The sequence below is a fragment of the Danio rerio genome, chromosome 16 (assembly GCF_049306965.1).
Source record: "Danio rerio strain Tuebingen ecotype United States chromosome 16, GRCz12tu, whole genome shotgun sequence".
Classification (NCBI taxonomy): Eukaryota; Metazoa; Chordata; class Actinopteri; order Cypriniformes; family Danionidae; genus Danio; species Danio rerio.
The window spans coordinates 30,570,001-30,583,805 of NC_133191.1; the positions used below are offsets into that span (position 1 = coordinate 30,570,001).

General features: G+C 36.1%; 1 protein-coding gene across 6 annotated transcripts in view; it reads left to right on the forward strand.

Annotated features, from left to right (window-relative positions):
• The window catches only part of invs (inversin), a 60,715-nt gene that overhangs the window by 4,434 nt on the left and 42,476 nt on the right, over positions 1-13,805 (forward strand). For all 6 annotated transcript variants that reach the window (XR_012391331.1, XR_012391332.1, NM_152970.1 and 3 more), the window contains 1 exon segment: positions 13,564-13,648. Coding sequence is in view for 4 of the 6 variants with exons in the window: in NM_152970.1 (NP_694502.1) it covers positions 13,564-13,648 (85 nt within the window). In the remaining 2 variants the exon portion in view is untranslated.

Consider the following 13,805-nt stretch of genomic DNA (forward strand, 5'->3'; position numbering starts at 1 on the left):
CCTAGTTAAGCCTTTAAATGTCACTTTAAGCTGTATAAAAGTGTCTTTAAAACATCCATTAAAATATTATTTACTGTCATCATGGCAAAGATAAAATAAATTAGAAATGAGTTATTAAAACTATTATGTTTAGAAATGTGTTGAAAAAATCTTAAACAGAAATTGGCGGAAAATAAACAGGGGGGGGGCTAATAATTCTGACTTTAACTGTATAAAACAATACAACAACAACAAACGTATGACAAAAATTCTTAGATGAGCATTAAATATATACAGTACACATTAAAATACGTTACTATATTCAGTGCATGATGTGCTCATCCGCTTACTCCATCTAGATGTATATATTACTTATTTATTACATATGTATGTACGTATAGAAATACATCCACTGAAATAGACCATGACCTCAGTGATGGTGACAGTCCACCTCAGTCTGACCCGTATGGCGCTTCACCCTCAGCGCGCACAGTATGAATGAGAACAATCCATTCACCGGCCTCCATGTTGAATGTGACCCTTGTATTAATATTTAATGAAGTGAAAAGTAAGTGAATGTTTCTGAGGGAAGCTTGGCTCTCTCCAGGGTTAAGTGAGCTGTTAATAATTGATGATGTGCTGATTTTTTATGGTTCTTTGAGCGTGTTAATAGAATAATGTACTTACTGACTGCGCGGAGAGAATAATGCAGTTAACGCGCGTGTCTGTGTGTTTGAGAATAATGTAATTAGCATGCGTTCAAGGGGTCATTGCTGAGGGACACACACATCTACATGATCCGTTATGTTTAGGGAACGCCGTATGTGTGTCGCTCGTTGCTTTCTAACCTTATAAACACCCAGCTGATCCAAATCTTGTTTCATCTTTTTCATTTCCGCTCTCTCTCTCTCCTTCTCTTTCCCTCCCTCTCTCGCTCTCTCGCATTGATTTTCTGTTTGTTTTTCAATCACATTATTTCCCTCGCACAGCGGTGTAGCCAGCGGCTAAATGGCCCCTCTCTTACTAATTGGACGTTTAATTAGATCACAGATTTGGCCCAATTAGTCGCTGTAGGGAGGAGAGGCAATGGCCTGTGGGGCTGTGTGTGTCTTTGCGCGCGTGTTTATGTGAGTAGATGGTGAAGGGAAAGCGAGGAAGGAGATACGGTGAAGGGGGAGTGAGTGAAAGAGAGAGATTGAAAGGGTGGAAGAGAGATATCTCTCTCTAGGCTGCCTCATTAGAGATGTCAGAAAGGGTCTGCCATAATACGCCCCCCTCACTCCGAGTCCAGCCCCACGAGACCTATCAGAGCAACCTGGTCCCAAGTGTGCTCCGGGTACTCGCTGTCACAGTTCACATCACCTGAGAGAGAGCCACCACCACAATCAAAAATGACTATTAATTATACTACTATACTTATTATTATTATTATTATTATTATTATGGCCACTGGTTCCAGTCCCAGCTGGGTCAGTTGACGTTTATTTGTGGAGTTTGCATGTTCTTCCTGTGTTTGTGTGGGTTTTCTCCGGGTGCTCCCCACAGTCCAAAGACATGTGCTATAGGTGAATTGGGTAAATTAAATTGGACATAGTGTATGAATGTGAGTGTGTGTATGTGTGAGAGAGAGAGAGAGAATGGGTGTGTATGGGTGTTTCCCAGTACTGGATTGCAGCTGGATCATAATAAATGGATATGAATGAATGAATTAATAATAATAATAATTATTATTATTATTATTATTATTATTGTTATTATTATGATTATTTTTATTTTGCAAAATGGCATCAAATATTTGAGAACAGCAAAGTGACAGTTGCCTTTTATACAGGTAAGCACGGATATATCCACTATTCACTTATGCAGTGTTTCCCAATCCTGTTCCTGGAGGCACACCAACAGTACATATTTTGGATGTCTCCCTTATCTGACTCACTAACCTCAGGTTTTGGAGTCTCTTCTAATGTTCTGATGAGTTAATTCAGGTGTGTTTGATTAGGGAGAGGTGGAAAATGTGTACTGTTGGTGTGCCTTCAGGAATAGAGTTAAGAAACATTGCATTAATGCACCCTTTTCACTGTTATGCTGCATTTAACGGTCATCAGCATCTTAAATCCTTGAAAGTTTTTAATATTTAGATGTTTTTAAAAATGAACATTTATATGGATTTATGTACACTGTAGTGGGCGTCGCAGTGGTGCAGTGGGTAGCACGATCGCCTCACAGCAAAAAGGCCGCTGGTTCGAGCCTCGGCTGGGTCAGTTGGCAATTCTGTGTGGAGTTTGCATGTTCTCCCTGTCTTTGCGTGCATTTCCTCCGGGTGCTCAGGAGTCCCCTACAAGTCCAAAGACATGCGGTGCAGGTGAATTGGGTGAGCTAAATTGTCCGTAGTGTCTGTGTGTAAATGAGTGTGTATGGGTGTTTCCCAGTGATGGGTTGCAGCGGGAAGGGCATCCCGCTGCAACCCATGCAAAACATGGGTATGCAAAACATATGCTGGATAAGTTGTCAGTTCATTTCGCTGTGGCGACCCCTGAATAATAAAGGGACAAAGCTGAAAGGAAAAGAATGAATGTGCTAATGAGAGTTGGTCTAAACAAAAGCTGACACAAACATATTTGCACATATCCGAGCAACACTGCAATATTCAGTTCTAGAATTAATCCTTTTTTTTGACAAATCTTTTGAACCAATGATTCAGTCATCCATGTGAAAAAGAAAATCAGTTGCTTCGTTGTAAAATAAAATTCTGGCTTACGCACAATCCATTTGTGTCATAGTCTCTTTAAGGCAAATCATTTCAATCGGCGGCCTTCTTTGAAACTCCTCTTGGGCAGCATACTTAAGCATTCTGTCTGAATGGTGAAATATCAAATTCTCCAAAACTGTTTGCCAATCTTTCAATCACATTACATATTTGAAATCACCAATAAAATTAAACAACAATAATAATAATAATGTCATAATCAAACAAAATCTGCATATTTTCAGGTTGGCCAAGCTGTTGTGCATACTCACTCAAAAGGATTGAGATTACTACACCAACCTCATTTATGGCTGTGTTACACATTATCATCCTTTGAATAGTGATCATCTGAAGTGCTGCGCTTCTGAAGTAATCCACAACTTGGTCTTGATGGTGAATCTCCTCCAGAAATGACAGCAACTCTTTGTTTACAAGTTTGTGGGCATTTGAGTAGTTGTCATGTGATGTGCGTTTGACAGGACGGACTGTACCTTGCGTTCGATTCATACAGTTTACAAATCCAAAAATATTTTGTTTTCAAGTGTAGTTGCTTCATTTAAAAGTGGAGATTTCAAGCTTTATATGGACATATTTCTTAAGTCTGTGAAGCAAGTATTCGTTGAGATTCCTGTGTGCTTGTTGACCACCAAACTGTCGTAAAAGCAAACGACTAGTCAGCGCTTTTTTTTCTGGAGAAACTTCAGTCTATAGCGATTGATGATTGGCTTCTGTACTAGTAGGCGAGACTTTATTCACCATATTGACCTTACACTTTTCCCCAGAAATGGGGGACTCGAGTCACATGACATGACTTAAGTCGCAAAATTTAGGACTTAAGACTTGCTCAACAAATATCCAAAACAGACTCGACTTGACTTGGACTTGAGTTAAATGACTCAAAATAACTTGTTTTTGTTAAATAACTAACCGTTTGCTATATATTATGCATTCCATACAAAACCAAAAGTTATATATGTAAATATAAATTGCAAAAGTAAAAAAAATAGACAAAAATTTGATCGACTTGAAAGTGACTTGCTAGACAAAGCAACTTGATTTGACTTGAGATAAGCAGTGACTTGACTTGACTTGACTTGACTTGACTTGACTTGAGTCTGACAGATTGACTTGACTTGCTTGAGACTTGAAGGTTATGACTCGAGACTTGCACATATATGACTTAATCCCACCTCTGCTTTTCCCCATTCAAAAATATATGACTGACACATCTTGTGTATCATATAGTCTTTGTTTGTGGTTGGACAACATAAAGGAATTAACTTAGTGATTTTGACAAATTTAAGCAAACTGAACATAAAACAATTAGGTTGAATAAACAGCAAACGTCATTTTGTGAGTGTTGGTTTCTAAATCAATCAACTGTTTTGAGCAAATTTTTAAAATGAATGATTCAGTAAAGTACTCGTAAACAGAGACTTGCTACCAACTATTGTTGGTTTTAATGTCATAATTATGTAGCCACGAAAGGTCTAAACCAGCCAAGGTACCATCACAAAAACACACTCAGCAAAGTAAAAAAATAAAGAAAAGAAAAACAGTAATATGTAAATTTTCATCAATATTGTAATAAAATAAAAGCATAATATTTATAATCAGGAAAAAGCAGTGTTTTTAACCTCATTATTTAAATGTAATATATTTTCTTGTTTATTTACATGCTAAATTTGCATTGGACGGCAAAACCAAAATGCTTCAGACCCTCTTTTTTATAGTTTGATTTTAGTAATGAAAGGAAAGCTTGTGTTTGATACTGTGTTAGCGTGTGTGTGCACATTTCAAAAGTATCAATGAAAATTTCAACCACACACTGTTCATTTATTGAGTGCGGTGTGTTCTAGATGTCACACATTAGACAGTGTGTGTTATCTCACAGTTTAACAGCACATATGTTTTTCACTTGTTGTGACTGACACCTTTGGAGCTCCATAATTGCATTACTTTGCCCACTGGAAGCCACACCTCCTTCACCAGAGGGGCTCATTTGTCGCTCGGCATTATGGGAGACCACAGCTAATGAGGCACAAGGTGATCATGTCAGTCAAGACACACTATGGATGGCATCCGCTGGGATCACCGCATGCATACACAGCATGGAGCCTTTTCTCCTTGGAGAAAGTATGGAGGATTTACCCTCTGGGCATTAGATGAAAGAACTGATGTCTCTCAGCGAGATACTTAGAAGAGATTTGGGAAAAAGAAAGAGCAGTGTTTTTGGAAAAGCAGTGGTGAATGTTAATCGTACAGATCTGCTTTTGCAATGCCAGGCACTGCTTTACTCACAAATGTGCACTTAGCTCAACTTCTGACCCTGTGGTTTGTTCTTCATTATTCCTTCTTTTTTCCTTCTTTTTTGTCTCTCTTTCTCCCTAATTCCTGACTCAGCTGGTTGTTCAATAAGATGCTAGTGGGGAGTCATTTGGCTGGGCTAGACAAGCTGGATGCTTGCCCACACAACCGCACACACACATACGCTTACACAGGCACACACAAACAACACACACACACACACACACACACACACACGTGCAAACACATTTCAGATGAAGGGCTCTCATTTTCGCAAACATTGAATGAATCCTTAAGGTATTCCAAAGTTTTTTTTTTGTGTTATTTTGTTTTTTACATTACATTTTTTTCCAATTTATATTAATATATGCAGCAGATTTGCACTTGAACTTTTCTGTGAGGCTTAAAGACAAATGTAATATGACAGATGCTGTATATATTCAAATCATTATGTTTAAATGTGAATTATTGCTTTACTGAAATGATTTACACCTCAATTTGAAGCTGTAATAATTTATTGTAGCAAAGATTGTTAATTAAATTAGTTGAAATTGAATTTGCACCATTTAGTTGATCATCATGATAATGTCATTGTGATTTTTTTTATTTGTCCCTCTCTGTTTTTAGTTTTGATGCAAGACACATTATTAGCATGATTAAAATGATCTGCTTTGGACCAACTTTACGTTAATTGTCATCAATTATTAAACAAACAAAAAAAAACTACATTTTTAAACTTTTATTTCTTGTAAGTTTTTGCACAAAGGTTTTAATATAAAATGCATGCATAGAATAGAGTCAGAATAAGTTAACCTTTGTGCACTGTTCAAATTCACTACCTTTTGTTATGTTTGGAATGAAAACATCAACTGAATAAACTGCTGTAAAACTGCATCAGATAAATATTTTTTCCTTTTTTTTTTGCGTAAATCTGTCAATTAACTTCAGGCCTGAACAAAACTACCACATTGTTTGGAAAATTACTGGATTTTAACTCTTTAATTGTCAAGTTCACAAATGATGTCATTGATTTAGTGAAAAAACACACACAAAAATGACATATTTTAGATAAAGATATTGTGGACTGGATTTTTTTAACCTTTATCACATTCTTGGACATGTGAACAATAAGTAGCAACACTGGCTTTGACGCATTGTTTGATTTTCATTTTTTCTCCCTAATTTACTGTTGGTGGCTGTTTTTGCCCCTTTGACTTCCATTATAACCACCATTATGCACCATTTTGATGGTGCATAAATATACAGTCTTTGTTTTTATTTACTCCATGTAGTTCTGAGAGCTGAGATGCATATTTAGATTTTCTCACATCAAGGTAAGTGTGTAAAGAGCACACTCAAAGACACACATACACACTTTAATTTGCTGTTCTACTTTATATAAAATCCATAAACTAAAAAGCATTTTTTTGCACAGGCCTATCTAAAGGGTTAATGGTGCCAACTGATGTTCAATAATAAAAATTACAAATGCATGATTAAAAAGTGGTCATGATGGAAGCCAGTAGGGAGTAAATTAGGGAGAAAAATTATAATCAATCAAAACAATGCATCAAAGACAATGTTGTTTCACATGTCTAAGACTGTTAAAAAAGGTCAAAAAATCCATATTTACTTTTTAATGTTAAACATACATCTCTTTTCTTTCACCAAATCAGTGACATTTATGAATTTGCCAATTAAAGAGTTACAATTTTGTAATTTTCTAAACAATTTAGTAGTTTTGATCAGGACTGAGGTTGATCAACAAATTTATGCAAAAAATTATTATCTGATGTAATTTACAGCAGTTTAATTCAGTGGATGTTTTCATCCCTAACATACCAAAAGGGTAGTAAATCTGCCCGGAGTGTATCATTGAGTTATTTTATTTTATTTTATTTTTTTAATTCAAAGCATTTTCTCAAAATATGTGTCAAAATTAAATTTGTCACCAAAAATCATTCCACTAGCTGAAACACAAAAGGTTATTGCCAAATTAGGACTCAAAATCACCCCAGAGTGGATGAAAACATCCCCAACCGTAGGAGTTAATAAATTTTGCAGAGGTAACATTCTGGAGAAAAATGTTTAAAGTTTACTTTACAATATTTCTGTTTGTTTGTTAGTATGTTTTACTCAAACAATATTGCACTGAATTAAACCATGCTTTGAATTTAATTGTTTGCTTTATTTTAAAGAAATAAACATTTAAATAACAAAGTAAATTTAATGTTACAATATATATATATATATATATATATATATATATATATATATATATATATATATATATATATATATATATATATATATATATATATATATATATATATATATAATAACGACACAGATGTAATGAGCTACAGAACACAAAGATTCTCAAAACACAATGATCAAGTCAATGTTGTTGTTTATTTGCATGTGTGTCATTCTAAGTACAAAAAATTAACTCCAGATGTAATAAAACAATTACTACTAACAACAAAAGCAACAATAAAACAGTGCAAACACAACTGGAAAAGAGTTTAAAGTACAAAATCTACAGCTTCGGCAAACAGTCGGTCTGGAGCATGAGCTTTTTGCTGCATGAGGATGTGTACAAGTGTGTGCAAACTCAAGCAACTGTTTTGTTTCTATACGATGCTGTATCCAGAATGCGCACAGATAGCATTTTGATGAACTGTACAACACTTTTGTCCTCCCTTGCCATTGTAAACAAAGATAATCATCAGCTCATGTGTGAATTTGCACCCACGTATGTCATTTTGCTACAGGAAGCTTGCACACCAGGACGTTGAAAACAATTAATGCTATTAATGTTGTAAATAAGGCTTAGTTTCTTGCACAATGGGGTTGTTTGACGTTATAAGACCTCATTGTATTGTCATAAGTACCAATTTTGCTTTGCTTTTCAAAGTGTCTGAGTTGTTAACATTCATTTTATGAATCATTTCACATTTTTAGTTAAAAATGTCTTTTATGTTCTACATCTACATTTTGGAAATTAAATTAAAGTCATTGTGATCCAAAAGTTGCTACAAACCTTAGGACGACACACCTCCAACTGAAACAGAGGGCTCTAACATATTGTACAACCGGCGCAATAAGGCACAAGATGTGTTTTGCATGATTTATTGTTATATTCAGACCAGCACAACCCTAATTTTCACGTTTTGCAACATGTTGTTTGAATGGCAATTTATTTGCACCCCTTTGTGAACTCATGGGCGTGCTGGTCTAAAACGGAGGTGTGTTAAGGTGCATTGTTGGCACATTGCAATTTTGATGAACTGAATTAGACTGCGACATTGACCATCTGAAAGCAGGTCTAAAGTCCAGCTCAGAGCATGTTGGTTATAACACGGCGCGTACATGACAGTTTAAAGTATCACACACCAGACGCGCACATTCGAATGATATTTAACATGAAACTAATAAGATGGCGCTCTGCGTCCTGAGCCGTGGCCGGGTGTCGGCGGCTGTCGGCCCGCCGACTTGTGGCGCCGCTGTGTGTATCCTGATAGAAACCTATGTTTAGAATTCTAAAATGCATGGCGCTGCGTGGCGCGGCACCGAGCGGCGCTTCTGGTGTGCGACCTGCTTTACACTTTGCTTAATACACACAGAGTTGTACCGCAACAAATATGTTTACATATGAAAAAAAAATGTAATTAAAATGTTTCAAAAATTCTTCTTCTTGCCTCCAGGAGGCCTTCTTCATGCCTCCATGCCTTTTTCAGTTCATTCATGACAATTTGCATTTGTATAATGTCATTATTATTATTAGCAGTATTATTTATTATATGCATATTTATATCTGTTTTAATAAAAACAAGTTTAGATTTGTTCATCCGTCTTAGAGACGTCTGCATCACCATATGGGGCACAAGGATAGGACGTATGTTTGGATATAACTTGTTTTTTGACCACACTTAATTATTATTCTTCATTTATTTGTTTGCTGGAAATGAGAAATTAGAAAAAGAATTTAGAAAAAGTTTTGAAACAAATCTTTGCACTTAACAAACAAAATTAATTATGTAGGCTAATGGATGTCCTCAGTGGAGTATGACAACACTGTTTCCTTATCCACAAAAGTAAAGGAGTAAAGTGGAATGAAAATAAAATAAAGATTAAAGAGGCCAAATGGAGGAGGCTCATTCTTTATCCTCATGCAGATGGTTTGTTTAAATGTTTTGTCGCTATTGAAACGTTCAGTTTTTCCACTTAAAAAGTCACCATGTAAATAACAAATGCGCCATGGTGTGACTCAACTGACTTTTAAAGGTATGTGAGATGAGACTCTGATTGGTTTAATGCATGTTATGCTCAAAACACTCCCATAACCCATTAAGAGAATACGCACAACCCTGTTAGATCATATGCCAGGGCGAAGAGTGTATTTTTCTATCTTTAAAATAGCAAAAATGGATTCAGAAATTCTATTAATGCTTTTGCGCCATGCGTTTTAGACTTTGTGCCTAGATCCTTAAAATAGAGCCTGGAATATTGAGTAGGAGGTGGGGATTTATTTTTGTGCTTCTCCTTTCATCTTTCACTTGCAGCAAGCTTATGGTTGGAGAGGTGTGGCCAAGCATATTTTGCCCTAAGCTGACATCATCAGAGAAATACCCTTTTTAGAGGGGAAGAAAATGGTTAGATTTTGATTAAATTAACAAGACAACAACAACAACAACAACAAAAAAAAAAAATCAGTATATTAATTTGCACTAGTTTGCATGGGTTTCCTCCAGGTGCTCCGGTGTCTGGTTTCATGCAGTATACAGTAGGTAAACTAAACAAACTAAATTGGCTATAGCGTATGTGTGAGAATGAGTGTGTATGGGTGTTTTTCAGAACTGGTTTTTATGTTCCTCTGTGTGGAGCTTCTTCATTTAGAGGCGGTAACTGGCAAATGTGCAACAACTTTAATCATAAAGGTAAACACAAAACAAAAGATTCTATCTGAAGCTCCTTTATGGTACTCCACACTTGTAAACGCTCACTCCATTAATCTCGCAGCTCCCAGCACCACCCATGCTCGTCACTGGTACCAAACCGACCTATCACAGAGCTTGCGCTACGCATGGTTGCAACGTGTAGTCACATTTTTTGAGAGGCAAACGTCAGCATCACCGCCACTGTCAGCCATGGTAAGGGCTATGTGACCTTGCGAAAGCTGCACCAGACCATACGCGTGTGCTTGAAGTAAAAGTATAAATCAGCTTTAAGTCGAAGAAAAATAATGAACCAATAAATTAATAACTTGCAATAATAATACCAATTTTTTTAACTTAATAATAACAATGTGTGCTAGTAGAATAAGCATAGTGAATTTTGATTTCATGCTGACTTTGACTGCAAATTTTCTTCTTGAATTGATTGAACCAACTCTTAAAACTAGTCCCTACCACTAAACCAGTCCTGTGCATCCAATCACAGTAGCAAAAAAAGTGTTTTGCAATACACAGTGACCAGGAAAAATACATCGTCCCTTACATTTAAGTACACAATAAAAAAATTCATCAAATATTAAGTGGCGCCCCAGCTTCTTTTCAAATGAACCCCCTTTGTTTTGTATTCAAAAGCAAGTCATTTAATTTGTATGCCAGGCATTTTTATTATTTAGCCCCAGCGTGTGTGTTTGCATGTATGTGTGCATCCTAGTCTGGAGGAAATTGAGGAAAGCTTGTGGTCGATACGAGCGAAGCCTCCATAAAAACCTTCTCTCACGGAAAATCACTTCCCACGCGATCTCTCAGGCACACACACTCACACACTAATGCACAAACACACTCACGAGTAAACGCACAGATAGAGCTCTTCCCTTGTGCGTGCACCTTTCTCAAAGCATCCCCCTGCTGTCTTTTTTCCACATCGTGATTCCAAAAGCAGACTGCGTGTGTGCGCGCACGCTTTTTTTCTGATGTCTGATTTCCTTCGTTTAAGTACGCAGAGTCATATAAAGCTGAATTATAGTGTATCAGAGCACATTTAAAGGCTTTAATCAGAACATACACACACAAACACACATGCTACTGAAGTAGTTGCAACTCTTAGTAGTTTTTACGAGTCTGCATTAACTAACCCCAATTACCCTCTCATGAGGTGCGTGAGAACAGAGCGGCTAATTAGTTGTGTGTGTGTGTGTGTGTGTATGCTTGTGTGTGTGTGTGTGCGAGACGAAAGAGAATGGCAAAAAAAGGGGATTGTATGAATGGAGTTTTTTGTGCTCATTGAGGAACTCATTTCTACAGTCATAAACATGCTCCACACACATTTAGAGCAGATTTGTGTACGTAATTGATTTTCTTTTTAATCTCTTGCAATATTGATGAGCATGAATAAGAGATGAGTTGGGCAGGGTGTGTCCCGGCGGGGGATTTACTCCCTCTCTGTTACTTCCTGTCTGAAGATTACCCAGCATTCCGATTCAACCGCTGCGAGTGGATGTAATGGTTGGTTTGGTCACCTTAGAGATTGATTTAGTTTAGGTTCTAGGCTATAATCTCGACAGTTCGGACTATGAGTAGGGCCAGACACGATCTGCAGACATTTTTTGCTAAAAATAGTTTTTAAAAATCTGTGGATTTATGTGGATTGATTTTAAAAGTAGGCTAAAAACTTAATGTATGAAATAAAAAATATTACATTTTTAACTTTTATTTAATGTTTACAATGCAAATCCAATTAAATGCACTTATTTGGTAAGCAAAGCAAGTCTCTCATGTACTACAAGACAGAAAATACTACTTTACAAACTGTATTGTAAATAAATCATATAAACACATTTATATGATTGATATTATTATATCAAAATATTAGTAAAATTAATTTAAAACTGAATAAATATAAATTTTGCAAGTAAATACATTGATTTAATAATGGGCTAAAAATCTGGATTTCTGCAAGCGCTGATGATGTGTACACTGTAAAAAATAATATGCTAAAAAGTCATCACAACAGAAGCCTTAATGTTATTTTAACTTGTTATAATAAGTTCTCTTTTTTCAACATATTTTATTCAAAGTTTCATTGAAAATTTTTAGTTCATTTGACTGATGCAAGTTGAGATGACTAGAAAAGATTAATTGATTCAACTAAAAAGATTTTTTAGAATGTATGCACTTAAAAAAAAACAGTTTAAATGTTGCGTCCGGGTGCATTTGTGTTTGTGTGTGTGCCTTGTACTCCTTACATTGTGAAGACCAAATGTCTCCAAGAGTATAGCAATACCAGTAAATGTTGACCTTATGGAGTCATTTTTTTTTTGTAAAACAGCTCATCACAGAGAATGAAGTACTTTAAAAATGTAATAATGCATATTGTTTCCTGTGAGGGATGGGTTTAGGGGTAGGTTTGGAGAAGGGGGGGATCATTACGTATATGGGAAGTCCCTATAGACCTCCAAGACACTGTTGTCCCAACACAAATCGGTTGAGTTAACTTGACTTTTATAGACAAATTTAAGTGAATTAAAGAATTAAGTTGTCCCAAAATAAACTCTAGAATTGCGTTGTGGCAGCTCATTTTAAAGAAGTTATTTAAACAAGCATGAAAAATATATATTTTTAGAGTGTTTTTGTGTGTGTGTGTGTGTGTGTGTGTGTGTGTGTGTGTGTGTGTGTGTGTGTGTATGTATGTGTGTGTGTTTGTGTGTGTGTGTGTGTGTGTGTGTGTATGTGTGTGTATGTATGTGTGTGTGTTTGTGTGTGTGTGTGTGTGTGTGTGTGTGTGTGTGTGTGTGTGTGTGTGTGTGTGTGTGTGTGTGTGTGTGTTTGTGTGTGTGTGTGTGTGTGTGTGTGTGTGTGTATACAAGTGTGTGTATGCGTGTGTACGTGTGTGTTGGTATATTTTATTATGATCCTGACACATTTTTCCATACATTTAAAAGCTGTTATTTATACTTAATTTAGGCAAGTGAGGAAATTTATTATGTGTCAACGATATCAGATTACTTTTATTTAAGTTATCTTGTGCATTTAACTTGAACTCAGTTTACTCTTGTTGAGCCAAAGAATCTTAATCACTTAATTTGGACAACCAGAATGTTCTGTTTACTGTTGCAGTTCAAACTTAACAACTACTTTAATAGCATTTATTGTTTTTTTATATGTAACATATGGACTGAGCAAATTAAAAAAGACATTCAGAATACCCAATCTGACATTAGCACAGTTATTGCCCATAAAGTAAAGCAACAGACGTTGTTGCTAATTAAGGATCTTAAACATAAGCACTACGGTGCTAAAGTGTTAACTTTAAAATTCAAAACCAATATCTTTTGAAATCTCTAAAACAGAATTAGAAGACATTTTAACATGTCTCGATTACACCTAAGATTACACTTATTGACACTCAAGGCAATTCCAAGCAAAGCAGGCTGGGATCTGAACAACCACCACACCATGTTCAAGAATTGTGCCATTTCTGCTCATTTTAAACAAGTAATTTAAAGAAGCAGGGAATTTATATTGACCTATTATTATATTGTGTGCGCGTGTGCATGCGTGTGTGTGTGTGTGCATCAGGCAATGCTGCTCCCCCAGAATCCATCTCAGGTACATGCGGCCGCTGTGAACGGAGACAAGAACACCTTGCAGAAACTGATCACAGGTACTGTATCACGCATATATCCATACTCATAATGCTCACTTTCCCATGTAAAGATTGGTTATATGTCTTAACAAAATACAGTGATGTATTATTGAAATTTAAAAGAATTCTTTTCTAATTTAATATATTTTAAAATTGTATTTATTCCTCTTATGGC